The sequence below is a fragment of the Boleophthalmus pectinirostris genome, unplaced genomic scaffold (assembly GCF_026225935.1).
Source record: "Boleophthalmus pectinirostris isolate CB_2022bp ecotype Guang Dong unplaced genomic scaffold, ASM2622593v1 HiC_scaffold_5, whole genome shotgun sequence".
NCBI lineage: Eukaryota > Metazoa > Chordata > Actinopteri > Gobiiformes > Gobiidae > Boleophthalmus > Boleophthalmus pectinirostris.
In genome coordinates, this window is record NW_026571404.1 from 32847467 (window position 1) to 32862982 (window position 15516).

Sequence of the window (15516 nt, forward strand, 5' to 3'; positions counted from 1 at the left end):
GAGCCCCCAGACCTCCTCTTGCCCCGTGTTGCCTAATGTCTAGAAACAGCTCTGGATCCAAGTGCGTAGTTTCTGTGTGATGGTGCAATATCACAACATTCGAAAGACTGTGGGCGTGGCTAAAAATTCAAACAAAAACATGCTCCTTACTCATCAAATCAGGTACAGGCACTTTTAAGCAGTCAGCCAGAGAATACCTTTTCATATCTAATCTTATCATTGTGTCCTTGAGCAAGACACTTTACGAAAATAACATGCTATGACTAGAACTGGAAGCACAACTACAATTACAAAAAAAAGAAGACAAAAACACATAAACATCAAATACAAAAGGCAGAAAAAGATGAATTCCTAGAACAATCCTATTTCAGTTTCTTCTCAGCTCCTGTTTCACAATACCAGCAAACACAGAGAATATACTGTATTGTGCATGTCAAAGGGCATGTAAAACTATTATGTAAGTTCACAGGCTTTAGTTATTGGCCCGGCTTTACTCATATAGATTGTTTACCCCCCAACCACACACACATATACAACCACACAAACACACTCGCATTGATGGAAGAATACTTTGAAAATGTATTTAGTTACAGATTATGGAATACCTGCTGTAAAATATATATTGTAACATTTTCTGATACATGGACCAATTAGAGCATTGTTTCCTAAATAAGACTCTGGGTCGCGACTCTCAGGTGGGTCGCAAGAGATTTTTTGGGGGGGGATCACCTTGTCACGATCTGCATGTATGTCTGCAGTATACATTTCTGACGCATGTTGAAATGTTAAGACATGTTGGTTCAATTGAATATTGAAAAGAAAAAGAAATGGGCTACATTTAATGTCCAAACAGGCGACTTATGGATCCTTTAATTGCTGGTTCATTTTTGGTTTTCATTGTTTAAAACTTGAGTAAAACTAATTGTTTAGAGAGACACGATCACTCAGTCAACAATAAAATATCCTCATTAATGTTCAATAGTGATAAAATCTAATGATTTATGAATAATCTTTATTAACTTGGGTCGCAGAAGTTTGTGACTTTTAAACATGGGTCCCCAGAAAAAATGTCTGGGAAAGACTAAATTAGAGTACTGCGACTTATACTCCGGTGCAACTTTTATGTTAAGTTATTCAGACTGACAGCCATGAGAGGGTGGCTTGTATATGTTTTCTGCGCATATCTCCTGCAGAAAAAGCCACTGTTCTGCTGCAAGTAACGAAATATGCATCAGAAAATGAATGCAGAAAGAAAGTTTAGATTGAGCGAGAAACTTAAATTCAATAGATTCAATGGATTTAGTGATTTGAAGTGAGATGGAGAATTTGGTAAACTTGTTCTGTTCTGTTGTTTATACTATAGTTATCTGAAGAACTGTTCATATGTTACAATAACATGCCAGACGCCTATGCAGTCTGTTGTTCTTTATTCTATTGTTATTACTATAACTTGCCTTTCAAGATGAAATGTCGGTTCCTGGTCTCTGATTTCATAAAATCAATTTAACCAAAAAAATGTGACTTATACTCCACTGCGACTCTTCATTACGCATTTTTTGGCTGGTGCGACTTATACTCCTAAGAGTATACGTATAAGTACTGTATTCTGAACACTTATAATACTTTTACACCGAGTTACATTTAACTGAAATAACATTTATAAAATGATGAATAAAATGTATAGTATAAAGATGCAACCTTCATATGTGTTTCACTATTTTTCTGTCACACTCAAAGATGTACACGCACACACATAGCTCCTGTACACCCTGGAGCGAAGTCTGTTTATGTACACAGTGACAGTAGTAGATGTACTTCAGCACGACTGGCCCCATTGTGAGTTATGTAGTGGTCTAAACCCAGAGATTACCGCAGGTCACAAAGAACACTGATCTCCTTGTTTCCCCAGAGGAGCTTAGATCATTCACCACCAGGATTTTTCTTTCAATGCTCCAGTAATCTGCTCACAGTAAAGGCCATGCTACTCTGTGTGTGCCGTTTGTACTATGGCATGACAGGCAAAGAGCAAAGGGGAAGTAGAGCTGCTAGTTGAAACGGTGTTTTGCTAAACGTAATAGGTTTTTGTTTTGTTCTTTTTCCTGTGTGCGTGATTCAGGAGGTTCCAGAAGCTCTGAGCCAAAACGAAACGGCGTTAAAGGTCCACCAGACAGAAGAATGGAGAATGGGGTGAGTCTGTTGTCCAGTTACTTTGACAAGTTTTCTCTTGGGTTCCGTCAGTACACCACTGTAGAACTGCAAAATTTAGGTAAAAAAAAAACTATTGCAATACATTTTCAATATACTGTATATTTAAAAAGGAGGCTTCTGTTCAGATTAGGGTTGTCAGAATTACAGGAAATCAAATATGGTGCTAATCTAGCATCGATATTTAAAATTTTTGATGGATTGGATATCGGTCCCAAGATCATCAATTCAGTCGATATCCCATTTTGATCTGTAAATTGTTGTAAAAGACGATTGACTGGAATGTTGGCCCAAAACACCTTGTAATAGTTTTCAAAGCTGTTCCCTAGTTACTTACGTCAATCATAAAACACATTTGGATATTTTTTTTTTTACCATATGCTGTTTGTGTTTAAAAGAAATAAGTTATATTTTCAGTGTCTTCCCTGGTATCAGTTGATACCGGGTATCGTCGAGACAGATTATCTATTTCCTGTACTTTATTCAAAATTCTAAATATAAATATGCAGGATTAGTCAAAGGTGTGAATGAATCATAACCCCGGTGAGAAAATAACACTGGAACTTGGCTAAAAATCCAATAATGTTGTTTTTGTGTTATCATGTCCCTCTAATGTTATAACTTTTAAAGAGAAAGATGCTCCTAGAATGTCCTTTGTTCAAATCTCAGGCTCAACTTTTAAGATTAAAGTCTAACATCGTCGCTGGAATGCAGTAAAGAGCACTTTGTAGCTTTTAGTTCCCCCAAAGACTATGGGGATTACTTGACAAATCCATGAATTTCAATAGCTCTTGTAGTCTAGTCCAACTGCAGTTAAAAGGAAATGGCTGCGTGTCTTGCATTAATATAGGAGGGCCAAAAATCTCTACGAGTTGTTATCTTTTTGAATTATACATCCAGTTTTTAAGACATCTCTTACTTATACAGTATCTAATTGATTGCAGGTTTTTGTATTTTTATAGGGTGATGCAATGAGCCTGTATTTACAATAGCTTCTAGTGGGAAAGAGAAGGTTAATGGTGTGTTATTAAGCAATTTAAGTGATTAGAACAACATTAGAAAATGGCCAGTTCTTGCATTATGTAGAAAACTAGATTAACTTTATTAAATCAGGAAAGAAATTCAAGGGTGCCTCCTGTTCCCATAATTTCAAATAATAATAAACAAAACAAAAAACAAAACAAAACAAATAATTCATTATAAAAATAAATATATAAAAAATAAATAACTTGTTAAAAAAATAAATAAATAGAATAACAAAGAGTAAAAAAAAATACAAATTGTAATAAACTTCTAAATATGTAGCAATAGAAAAAAATAGCAAAAGACTTGTGTCAAATAAGACAGAAATGATATAAATCTATATGTACAGTAGTACAGAAGTAAAAACAAATATCACAGTTATATACAAGAGATCATCAGGAAACGGTGCAAAGATTATATGAAACAGTGCAAATAAATATATATTAAAAGTAAAAAAAAAACAAAAACTAAATAGCCTTTCATGTCATCTCCCCAGGTCGGCACACCTCGGATGGACATGACTTTGGCCGAGCTGCAGGAAATGGCGACGAGACAACAGCAGCAGATCGAGGCCCAACAGCAGCTGCTCGCATCTAAGGTACAGACTCAGTGAAAGGGTGAAGGGAGCACTGTACAGTAATGCGGTGAGGTGAAGTACACCATTCAGAAGAGAGGCTGCAGATAGATGAAAGCGAAACTGGAGAGATTTTAGTCCAAATAAAAGCAGAAGATGAAAGGAAAATGAGTTTGTCTATCATTTTGTGAATTTGACAGCATAGTTGAGCTTTTGAGTAGAGTCAGGTGCTGTGTTAGGGCTTGAGAGACCTGGGAGTTCTGTTGGCTTTATGTTCTCATTGCCAAAGGGCCCCGTGGTGATTTACAAGTGACAGCAAGAATGACATATAGGCCAGGTGTGATTAAAGGAGACCTACTTTTCAAAATTTTACCCACTCGAAGTTGTATTTCGAGTGATTTGTGCATGCTTCAGTAATCTTTATTCTCCTATATTCAAGATGTGATTGCTCAGACCTACCACAGTTTTCACTGCCACTGATCTGAACGTTCTCCAATTTTATTTGGTTAATTGGTGAGTGGCAGCATCGCAAAGCCATTTTGACACAAAAGGAAAAAAAGATCTGCTCCTCGCTAGCGTGATCTGTGGCTATTGATAGTTTGCAGTGACATCATGCACAGATGTTGAACCTGATCTTTTGTATTTGTGACAGTTAATTGTAACTTCCTCCATCAGTATTGAATATAATGGCCCAGAGAATGTTTTGATGGCGAAATAACGTAAAGGGGAAGCCTAGAATCCTGGAAAGCAGCAAACCTGATTCTTTAATTGTAGCATTTTAGTTTTTTTCTTCTCATTTTCTGTATTGTGATTTAAAATGTCTAAAATACAACATCATGATCCACGGGTGTCAAAGATTATTACTATACAATGGACAAAATAACAATATAGCTTCTTTAATTATAGTTTACACAGAATAAATAACAAGACACTGAGCAGAACTTCATGTCATGTCAGTTTGTTCATTTGATTTTGGAAGTGTGTTTTGCTTTTCCTGTAAGTGTGTAGCTCGACAGGCTGGGGATGCCTCAGGTTAAGACAAGCCAGGAAATGTCAAAGAGTCAGATACAGTGCACAGGCTTCAGATTCATGTAAACAGACAGGAGTATTCTGTACACGTGACCAGTGCCAGTACTGCGTTTTAGACTGTAAACTATAATAACTCATTGGCTACAGACGTCCAGTATCAACGTCTAACTTTTATTAGACTATGAGCTCATACCTTTGCTGTATTTAATTTGTTCTATTATATTTTTTTTAAATTCAGGAATGGGAGACAAATATTTCAGCAGATTGATTGCACACCTAACCACAAATCCTCCTTTTTATGAAGCCACAAAGTTTTTCCTACAATTTAGGAGATACTAAATATAATCTAGAAAACATTATAATTATCTTGAATTTGATTTATTTTTATACATTTTTACATTGATTAGCCTAAATCATAAGTATTTAAATTACAACTACTACTGCCAAACTACTACTACTACAACTACTATTCTAAACTACTATTACAACTACTACAACCACTACTATACTTCTAAACTACTATTACTCCGACTACGACTACTACTTCTACTACGACTACTACTTCTACTACGACTGCTACTTCTACTACGACTATTACTACGACTACTACTTCTACTACTACTGCTCTAAACTACTTCTACCTACTGCCTACTACCATTACTATTACTACTACAACTGTACTACATCTATACTAAATCAACTTCTACACTACAAAAACTACTACTATATTCTAAACTATTACTACCTAGTGCTTACTTCCACTACTACTGCAACTGTACTACAACTATACTAAAACAACTACTAAACCACAAAAACTATTACTACCACTACTAAACTATTCTAAACTACTACTATTACTACTACTATAACTTTATACTGTCTAATCCAACAGTCTTCCCCATGTGTTGTTTGCAGGAGCAGCGTCTGAGGTTCCTGAAGCAGCAGGAGCAGAGGCAGCAGCAGCAGGCCTCAGAGCAGGAGAAGCTTCAGCGTCTCCGTGACAACATCGAGAACCAGGAGAGCAGACTCAAGAAGGTCCGAGCGCTCAAGGGACAGGTGGAGCAGAAACGTCTGAGCAACGGCAAGCTAGGTAACCACAGCAACAAAAGTCTTGTATTATGGAAAATTGTCTCTTGTGAACTTTAAGTCATGTTATAATGTTGTTTCCTCATCAAAAATGTACCCAGAGATGTTTGAGTAAGCCTTTATTTTTAGTCTGTCTGCTTGTGTTTGTGATGAGGAAACACTGTAACATAGATCAGAAAATAGAGTAATATGGGACCTTTAATGCCCTACTGTGGAACATTATGTCGTGTGCCTTTAACATCCCCTGACTTCCCTGTTGTCTGCGTGTTCCAGTGGAGGAGATCGAGCAGATGAACAGTCTTTTCCAGCAGAAGCAAAGGGAGCTTGTTCTGGCCGCATCAAAGGTGGAGGAGCTGAGCCGGCAGCTGGAGCTCCTCAAAAGTGGCAAGATGGAGGGTTTCCATGACAACCAGTCATCTGTGGCCGAACTTGACCGCCTGTACAAGGAGCTGCAGGTGACCCAGGGCTGCTTCTTTTTCAGCTCTTATGATATCTGTTATTTGGCTGTTGCGGACAGTAATTAATATCTATAATATGTCAATAACAATATCAATTCTATTAGCAAGGCCCACAAATTTCAGTCCTAGTATGTAAGATTTTGGCAAAGAATTAGACTAAAATATAGGCTTTTGTTTTTTATTGCACTGAAAAACATGCATCTTCCACAAACCTGAAAACAAACAAAAAACTCAAATTGCAGTAGAGTCATGCAGGTCCAAGCAAGATACAGGTGACTAGTCAGGAAAACCATTCGTAAAGGTCACCCATTTTGCCTGAGAACTATATTATATTATTAAGAATGGCACTGATATATAGTCCATCCATATTCATAGCATTTTTTTTCTTTCTCCACAGTTGAGAAATAAGCTGAACCAGGATCAGAACTCGAAGCTGCAGCAGCAAAGGGAGAATCTGAACAAACGAAACCAGGAGGTGGCAGCGATGGACAAGAGGATCACTGAGCTCAGGGACAGACTGTACAAGAAGAAGGCTGCGCTACAACAGAAGGAGAATCTACCTGTAAGCAACACAACACAATACAATATGTACACACTGAACCCAAAACCAACTGTAAAAATAAAAAAGAGGGTACAAAAATACAAAATATAGATCCATTTACATATTTTTTTGCTAAATATTTCATTGAAAAATTAGTTTGGATTATTAAATAAGTTGAATAAGTGACATTTTGGGTGAACATCCTTGAAATTTCTAATAATTCTTTACCCAGTTGTTAAAGAAATTAAAGGTGCACTGTGTAACTTTTCTGGTGGATTGTCCGTCAGATGCTTTTTTCCATGGAGATGTTATTGATTTGCTTGAAATGTTTCACAGTGGGGCATTAAACCTTTCTATCTTCATGGAGACCAAATCAGACTAGGTTACAGGTTAGATCTGTGGAGAGGCGACGCTGCTTACGGTCAGAATTTAGGTATTTTTAAGCTATAAAACCACCTGTAATTGAAGAAATGTAAGGTAGAATTGTTTAATGTCATACTGTGGAACATTCCAGGCAGAGCAAGTGACATATCCATGGAAACAAGCAGGTGACGGACCCCCAACCAATAAAGTTACTTAGTGCACCTTTTAAGATAGTCAAATGATATGTAGTTTTTGATTATCGCTTATATACTATTTGTTTTGTAATTTTTGTGGATTTTTGAAAAGGTCTCATCCACAAAACCCTAAAAATAGAATGTTTAGAAACCCCTCACTTTTTTCGAGACTGTCTTGATGTGCCGTTAGCAGATCTTTTAAAATGGCTCCCTCTGGTGGCTGCCCTCTGAAACTTGTTGTTTATCTCCTTACCCCCTCTAAGCCTCAGAAGCGCTTCAGCACAGATCCCCCACACACCAACGTAAGATTTAAAAACGTTTTATCTTGGAGAACCCTTAAACCTTCTCCTTTTCTTCACGTATCTGGTGGGGTTTGGATCTTGTTTTGAAATCTTCGCACAATCCCTTTCAAAATGCTTCCTCCACTATCACTCACTCTGTATTCTAGTTCCATTTGACTAAAAAACAGCTGGAGATGAGAGAGAAGCAATGGCGGCCGCTGCTGACAGGAGGAATTCCAGGGGAGATATTATCTGTTAGGCTTGTCAGGGAACAGAAGAGAAGAGAAAGACAGATATTCTACTTTCTCCAACTGAACCAAGGCAGCTGCTAAAAACGAATTTGTCTTTTGTGGCAATAATTAATGAGAGCTATTTATCACTTTAGATTTTTACCCCATTTACCTCCCTCTCTTCTTTTAAGGTGTTTGAATGGGACTAGTATAAGCCAGTGGTAGATTCTACAGGGGTTTAGCATGTCCACTGTTCCTCAGAATACAAAATTGCTTCGTCATTAAAGGTCCTATATGACACAAAATTGACTCTTTTGAGCTGTTAGGCAGATTATAATGCTGTTACCACATCAAAAACATGCTTGGAGTTGTGTTTTGTTTCATTCACGCATGTTTGAGTAATTCTTTATTATTAGTCTGTCTGCATTTCCGAAGCTCAAAATCCTCTATTCCACCTTATAGTAGTAGTTTTCAAGGTAACAGCTACATTTTACTTTTAATTAATAAGAGAATAGTCACTTCCAGGACTGAAATCATGTAAATGATTCCAGTGAAGGTGTATGGAGTTTAAAAACACACTTTTTGTATTACTACATGACATCACAAGGTGGAACTAAGTATTTTCAGTTTGAGACAAGAATTCAGCCTAAATAAGCGGGATTTGGGTTTTAAAATATGAGTAAATGAAACAAAACACAACTCCAAGTATAAAGTTGAAAAAACTGAGGCACTCAAAAAGTACACCATAATTAAAAGCCTTTAATATCACATGGCAGATAAAGTTAAAATCACACCAACGTGTTTCGGCTTTTCAGCCTTCATCGGGACAAACTCGAGATGGCTTTCACAGTGCAGATTTAGTGTAAAAATTCAAAACTGCTACAGATACAAGATGTATAATTTGTATAAAATATTAGAGGGTTAGTCTTAAACAGTTTCATGGAGACAAAGATGTAAAACAATAACTGACTGCACATTTAAAGCTTGTAGTTTTAAAGGAAGGGGGAGAAATCTAACTAGTGTAGATCCTAACTAATCTAGTGTAGATCCAGTAGGACTCTCTCTGTAGTAGATGACTCCAAGTATGTTTTTGATAAGGAAGCAACATTGTAACATAGATCAGAATTTGTATAATATAGGCCCTTTAATTGGTTTAAATGAGACTGAGAGGACAGTGGACAAAGGTGAAACTCAAATTATGTCACTTTCTTGGAAAAATAATGAAGGTGTTTTCATAGAATTTGATATTAACTTTCCATCTTTTACTAAATTAATATTCTACTAATTATTCACAAAGGCTTTACACAAAAATTAATACAGTAAAAAATTGCCTTGGCAGGGAAAAAAAATGCTCTCCCTTTTAGCCACGAGTCAATAATCACTTTGTAGCTTAAGTATATTTTGGTGCTAACTAATTCTTAAATTGGTTTAAAAAATAAATAAATAAATAAATAAAATTCTCTTCTGGTTCAATATCAGCCTTCCCTGAATCCAAATATCATTTTCATGAGATACTTTTACAACTATAAGCAAGCAACTAATACAAACTTAAAATAATATAAAATAATAATAATATTTATAGATAGATATTTTTTATTTTATATTTTGTGTTTTATTATTTAATTCACCATAGAACACACATTGAGAAACATTTTTTCCAATTTCAACCTTTGTAATTTTAGGGTTTGTCATTCAGAAGCTTATTATGAAAACAATGTGGTAAAAGTCAAATATTATCTCTTACAATCTGGTCAAAATACACTTTATTGTTCTTGTAGGCAAACGTGTCTTTAAACACAATACAAAATGTTCCTACTTTTTTACATTACCAGTTTATTTTTCCTCCTTTGTTGTTTATCCCTCAAATATTACATTCTGTGAACAGTGTTTAATAAGCAAACATGCTCTTAAGTCTTAAGCCTTCAAGTTTATGCATAAATAATATCTGTTCTCTGAAGCACAGTTTACATGTCCTTCAAAGACTCGAAGATAAACAAACTGCTCCGTAATCCAACATTAAAGCAGTTAGTGCTCTTGGCATTTGCACAAAGGTTAGAAAAGTGTGCGTGTGCCTGCTTGTGTATACTCGTGTGCTCAGGCAGACGTGGTAGAGTAACTGGAAATTGTACTGATGTAAGAGTAACATTGCTTCAGAATAATATTATTAACTGCTACTTAAAGGGCCCATTACACTTTTTTCTGATCTGTTAAAATGTTGTTTCCTCATTACAAACATACCTGGAGTTGTGTTTTGTTTTATTCACACTTGTTTAACACACAAATCCTGCATATATAGACAGAGTTCTTGACGTAAGTTTTGTGATGTAAATGCGTATGTGACGGGATCAGATCTGACCAGTGTTTTGTGTCTTGGGCAGTGTAGACTGAAACACTACAAGAGAGTGTATTCAACTTTTCCACTAGAGAGGGTGGTTTCAGATTTTTGCATTTTTAAGCCCCAAAAACACTGTTACCGTCTAAATGAAAGGCACTTACGATAAAATATTTGGTAGTTTTTACCCACAAGTAAACAGTCCCTAAGTATAATATAATGTCAGCTCTGAAATTTTATAACAAATAAATAAATTTACAATTTTTACAGAATAAAATGTAAAAGATTACTGTTAACCACTACATGACATCACGAGGTGGAACAGAGCATCTTGATCTTTGGAGATTCAGACAAACTAATAATAAAGGATTATTCAAATATGAATGAAAATATGAATAAAACAAAACACAACTCCAGGTATATTTTCGAGGAGGCAACAAGATTATAAGATGACTTAAACCTCACTAGAGTCAATTTTGTGTAATCTAGAACCTTTAAATAATGCACTGAATCTGGTATTTTCAAAGGATAAAGACACAAATGAGAAAAACTAAATCATATCTGAAGGAGCATTGCAAGAAACACAAATGTTCAAATCATTTCATACTGTCAACATAAAGCTTTTGTCACTTGTAGACTTACTGACCGTGGGAAGAGTGACCACAACTTTTAATTCAAACTAATAATCATTTGAGTAGGGGTAAAAGTATGCTGCTAGAAAAGTACTCTGAAAAGTACTATTTCTTTACAAAGTAAGTCAAGTAAATATAAATGAGTACTGCCCACCTCTGGCTATAGACATTGTTTAAGAAGGTGATCTAACCATAACCTCTCTTGAATTATAATGAGGGACTCTTTTTCAAATGGGAACAAAGACACAAGCCATTTGAGCTCCACCAATCAAATATCAACTACCACTGGAGAGGAGAGGGTTCAAAATACTCTGGAAACTTCTGAATTAACTTGTAAATTAAGCTGTTGTTAAGATGGGAGGAGAGGACAAAGGAATTCTGGGTAAATTTTGAACTGCTTTTGCATATTGTGCTTCTTTGTCTTTAAGAATGGCTTTCCTGGTAGAGAGAGGGCAGCAAAAGACTCTCATCTGCAGGTAACTAAACAGGACTGGACTGTACAGATTTCAGTCTCATTTATTTATTTTATTGTAATATATGTGCGCAGTCTGGTTTACTGCTTGGTGTTATTTTATTGTTGACGGTGCCATATGTTTACTTTTCAAATTCAGTTGTGGTGTAATGAGTGAAAAGAGAGAAAGGGCTTGCTAGACATTTGGGAGTAAAACTAAAAAATCTACATATACAAACTATAGAACGAGTACTATTGCTACAGGGATTTATACAGAAAATTGCTGTTACTTTTTTATAAAGATGACATATTTCATTGTCTGGTGGTCTGATTTTTCAGGTCAAAGTTCAATTCTGGATTCATTTGGTCATTTGTGATGTTACAGTAATGTGCTAGAAACACATTTATTTTGATCATTTGAAATGAGTGATTAAAGGCTAAATCTCAATTTGGTTGTCAATTTTACATCCCTTGTGTTCATCGTAAAGAGAGACTGATATTTCCACTTTGTATTGAATCAACTATCAGCATTAAATCTTAGTATTTAGTTTTGGCCTACCTACTGCCTAGAGAATATGCATTTGAACACTTAAGTGCAAAGAAATAACTGCACAAAACATGACTACACAGCTCAGAAAGTGGCCAAAATCCAGCCTACATATCAGCCCAAAAATATCGGCAGATCTTATTGGCCATCAGTCTCTCTGGAGTGACAAAACCATCAAAAAATACCACACCAAAAAACAATAATGTTTTATTGAAACATTATTAAATTAAATGTATTGGTGCTGTTTTTCCATTGCCTTTTTTTGTATTCATGTATTCATGTATTATTAATAATGATGAACTCTTCTTGACAACATACCTTACTTTATAATACCCTGAAGCCTCTAACCCACACCCTCTCTCCCTGTGCTCAGTCGCCCTCTGAAGGCCAAAGTGTGCCCCAGTCTGGCCCCTCTCGCGTGGCTGCTGTGGGGCCTTATATCCAGTCATCCACGATGCCCCGGGGACCCTCCAGGAGCGAGCTGCTGGTGAAGCCCGCCTACCCTGACGGCACGGCAACGCTGCCCACACACGACCTGCAGGGCAAGGCTGGCACTGGTGAGACTCACACAGAGGAAATTACTACACAAACAGATGGTCAAGTAGGTTTATTTACACAACATTTAATTTGGTCAGGATAACTACAATTTAGAATCAAATCAACCTTAACTTAGTTCTCTTACAATTTTTAGTCATTTTTATATAATTATATATATTTTTTTTATTTTAAAGGTACAGTACATAACTTTCTGGAGGTGGTACAATTCCTGCATGATTCTCATGGAAATAGAATTAAAACCATACTTGACAACTTTTTCTAAATAAAAATCTGTTTGATTCTATACTGTGGTATCTTATAACCCAAGGAACAACATTTCCATGGAAACAAGCAGGAGTCAGCTGTCCTCCATGTCAAATAAATGTTTGTGGAGATGCAAAGCCACTCACATTAACAATCCAATCCCAGACATATTTCCAATGGGTAAACAATATTAGTCAGTCAGTTCAGTTCATTTATCATAATAATTGACATTAATGATTTTTCAAAATGTTAGATTTGCCAGTCTGTAAGATGCAGATTTGAGTTAGGAATTGAAATAAATAACCAAATTATTACTCAATAGCCACTTAAAATTTACTTGAAGAATCAAAACCTACTAAACATTTTTAAGTCATATAAAGAGGGCATAAAAAGCTATCATAACTACTCACATCAATTTAAAATGTTTAAGTAATGTTGTAGTATTCTTATTCCACCAAAAAAACAAAACAAAACTAAACCATTATATTGTCTTCGTTGTGTTGCATCAGAGAAATGTGGTCCCTCTGAATGTGACGTGACCCTGAGCTCAGAAGGTAGCTGTGGTTTGGTGTGGTCTACTTCCTGGATGCTGTGCTGTTTTACTAAATTCTATATTACTTTTTATTTCTCCTCTTTTTGCTGTGAGTGTTTTTTTCCCACCATTTTGCTATGAAGTAATTTAGGAAGCTTGTGATTTATATTCTTGTGTCCTTGTCAGCTCAATTAGTCTTCCCCTTTTATACTGCAGCTAAACAAAAATGTAAAAGTTCTATATTAAATTTAGTAAGCTCAGAGCAAATTTGTTGTGCTGGCATATTAAACTATTTCATCTGCATGCTTAGATAGCTCTTAGTATAGAATATGGAGAGAGAGAAACCAGTTTTCATTCTAAAAGCTGAAAAAGTTGCATTTGAATGGGTGCCTGTGAGGACCAAATAGAAGCTTGTTTTTGAAGTTGCTGTCGTTATATTTTTTCTCAAACGCATCTCCATCAGAGGCCATGATTTTGCTTAAGCCTCTGAAAGAACTACGGGCTAAGAGAAAAGGTACATGGTTAAGTTTGCGTGTGCAGTGTTTGATCTGGATTTAATCTTTATTTAAATTAAAACAAAAATATAAGATACCTTTATGGTTTGTTTTTATGGAGTTGAATTTTCACTTGTTTTAAATGTGTGAGAATTGTAGGCTTTTTCGAAGATTTAGATTTTTAGTTTTTTAAATAGAATTCAGTTTAACTTGTGTCTTTTGGTAATTTTCTTAAAATATCTTGAATAATAAATTATGAGTTTGAAGAGTCACACTTTATGCTATTATGAGGAATTATAAGAGGTGGGTAGAGTAGTAGTACAAAATAGTGGAATAATTGAAACTTAAGAATTAAAACGTATTTGGAAAAACTACTGCTCAAAGAAGACTCACTGTAACTGATTTAGAATTTGAAGTTAATGTCATTTGAAGGACAAAATATTAAATGATGCACGGTGCAAGAAACTCTAATGTACAAATGTTCAGCTTACTCACAGTGGGAACCAAAACTTTTACTCAAGTAAGAGCAGAATTATGGTGTCTGAAAATTATTCTGGAAAGGACAATTTCAGGACAAAGTTACTCAAGTAAATGTAACTGAGTCCCATCCACCTCTGGCCATTATAAAATAATTTACTGCCATACAGATGAATTTCCTGTCTCAGAAAATGTTCCCAATTTTCACATAAAAACAAAATATAACACCCGGAAAAATATTATTGCCTATTTTTTATAATAACAAATTTAAATTGATATAATGGTTTGTGAGAGTTCAACTTAAATGTTTTCTTTTCGTTACAGGATCGTCGAAGCTGGGAGAGTGGAGTCCCTCTGGCCCTGATTCCAACTCTATCAGCAGTCATGGCTCCTCATCCACATTGCCCCGGATGCCCTCCCACAGCAACTCCACAGCAGAACAAGGTAATGGACACTATTTTATTTAGAGCACATTCACAAATTTATCGAAAACATATGTGTGTGTGGTGTTTATCATGTGAAAGTAAGCTGACCCATCCCGCTCTGTTTAGATGATGAGCTGAAGAGGGACAAAAAGGCACGTCCATCCTCCATGTTCGAGCCCACAGACTTCCCTCCCAACGCCCTCCGCAAGAACCAGAGCAGTGACGACCTGGTACGAGATGCACAGGTGAGACAGTTTTTTTGTGTTTATCATGATAACAGAAGAGTTTAAAAAAAATGAACTTCTATAGCAAAAAATGGCAAGGCAAGTTTATTTGCATAGCACAATTCATACACAAAGTAATTCAAAGTAATTACAGAAATATATTAAAATCACAACACAAACAAATCAAAACATTAATAATCATCAAGAAATTAAAAACGGTGAGATACATTAAATGAGAGAGAAGAGTGCAGAATGAAAACCTTTCAGTCATATGCACAGTTAAACAGAATTGTTTAGAGCCTGGATTTAAACAGAGTCACAGAAGAGTCTGTCTCACATCTTCAGGAAGACTGTTCCAGGTTTTAGCTGCATAAACCTGAAATGCTCACTCCCCGTGTTTAGTCCATTCTCTGGGCACCAGCAGGAGGTCTGTCCCTGAGGTTCTCAGAGTGCGAGATGGTTCATATGGCACTAAGATGTCACAGATGTACTTTTGTGTAAGACCATAGAGCGACTTGTACACAAGCTGAGCTGCTTTAAGATATTTTCTCTGAGCTACAGGAAGCCAGTGCATAGACCTGAGCACAGGACTTCTGTTACAAAAAAGATGCATCTGG

General features: G+C 35.9%; 1 protein-coding gene across 4 annotated transcripts in view; it reads left to right on the forward strand.

The window, feature by feature from the left end:
- The window catches only part of tp53bp2a (tumor protein p53 binding protein, 2a), a 62699-nt gene that overhangs the window by 36925 nt on the left and 10258 nt on the right, over window positions 1-15516 (forward strand). For 2 of the 4 annotated variants that reach the window (XM_055162981.1, XM_055162980.1), the window contains exons 5-14: window positions 2117-2187; window positions 3725-3826; window positions 5747-5921; window positions 6191-6372; window positions 6773-6937; window positions 7737-7775; window positions 11377-11424; window positions 12320-12503; window positions 14575-14694; window positions 14802-14920. In XM_055162981.1, the coding sequence (XP_055018956.1) occupies window positions 2117-2187; window positions 3725-3826; window positions 5747-5921; window positions 6191-6372; window positions 6773-6937; window positions 7737-7775; window positions 11377-11424; window positions 12320-12503; window positions 14575-14694; window positions 14802-14920 (1205 nt within the window). The remainder of the gene's footprint in view (window positions 1-2116; window positions 2188-3724; window positions 3827-5746; window positions 5922-6190; window positions 6373-6772; window positions 6938-7736; window positions 7776-11376; window positions 11425-12319; window positions 12504-14574; window positions 14695-14801; window positions 14921-15516) is intronic. The other 2 variants (XM_055162982.1, XM_055162983.1) reach the window with 2 other exon arrangements.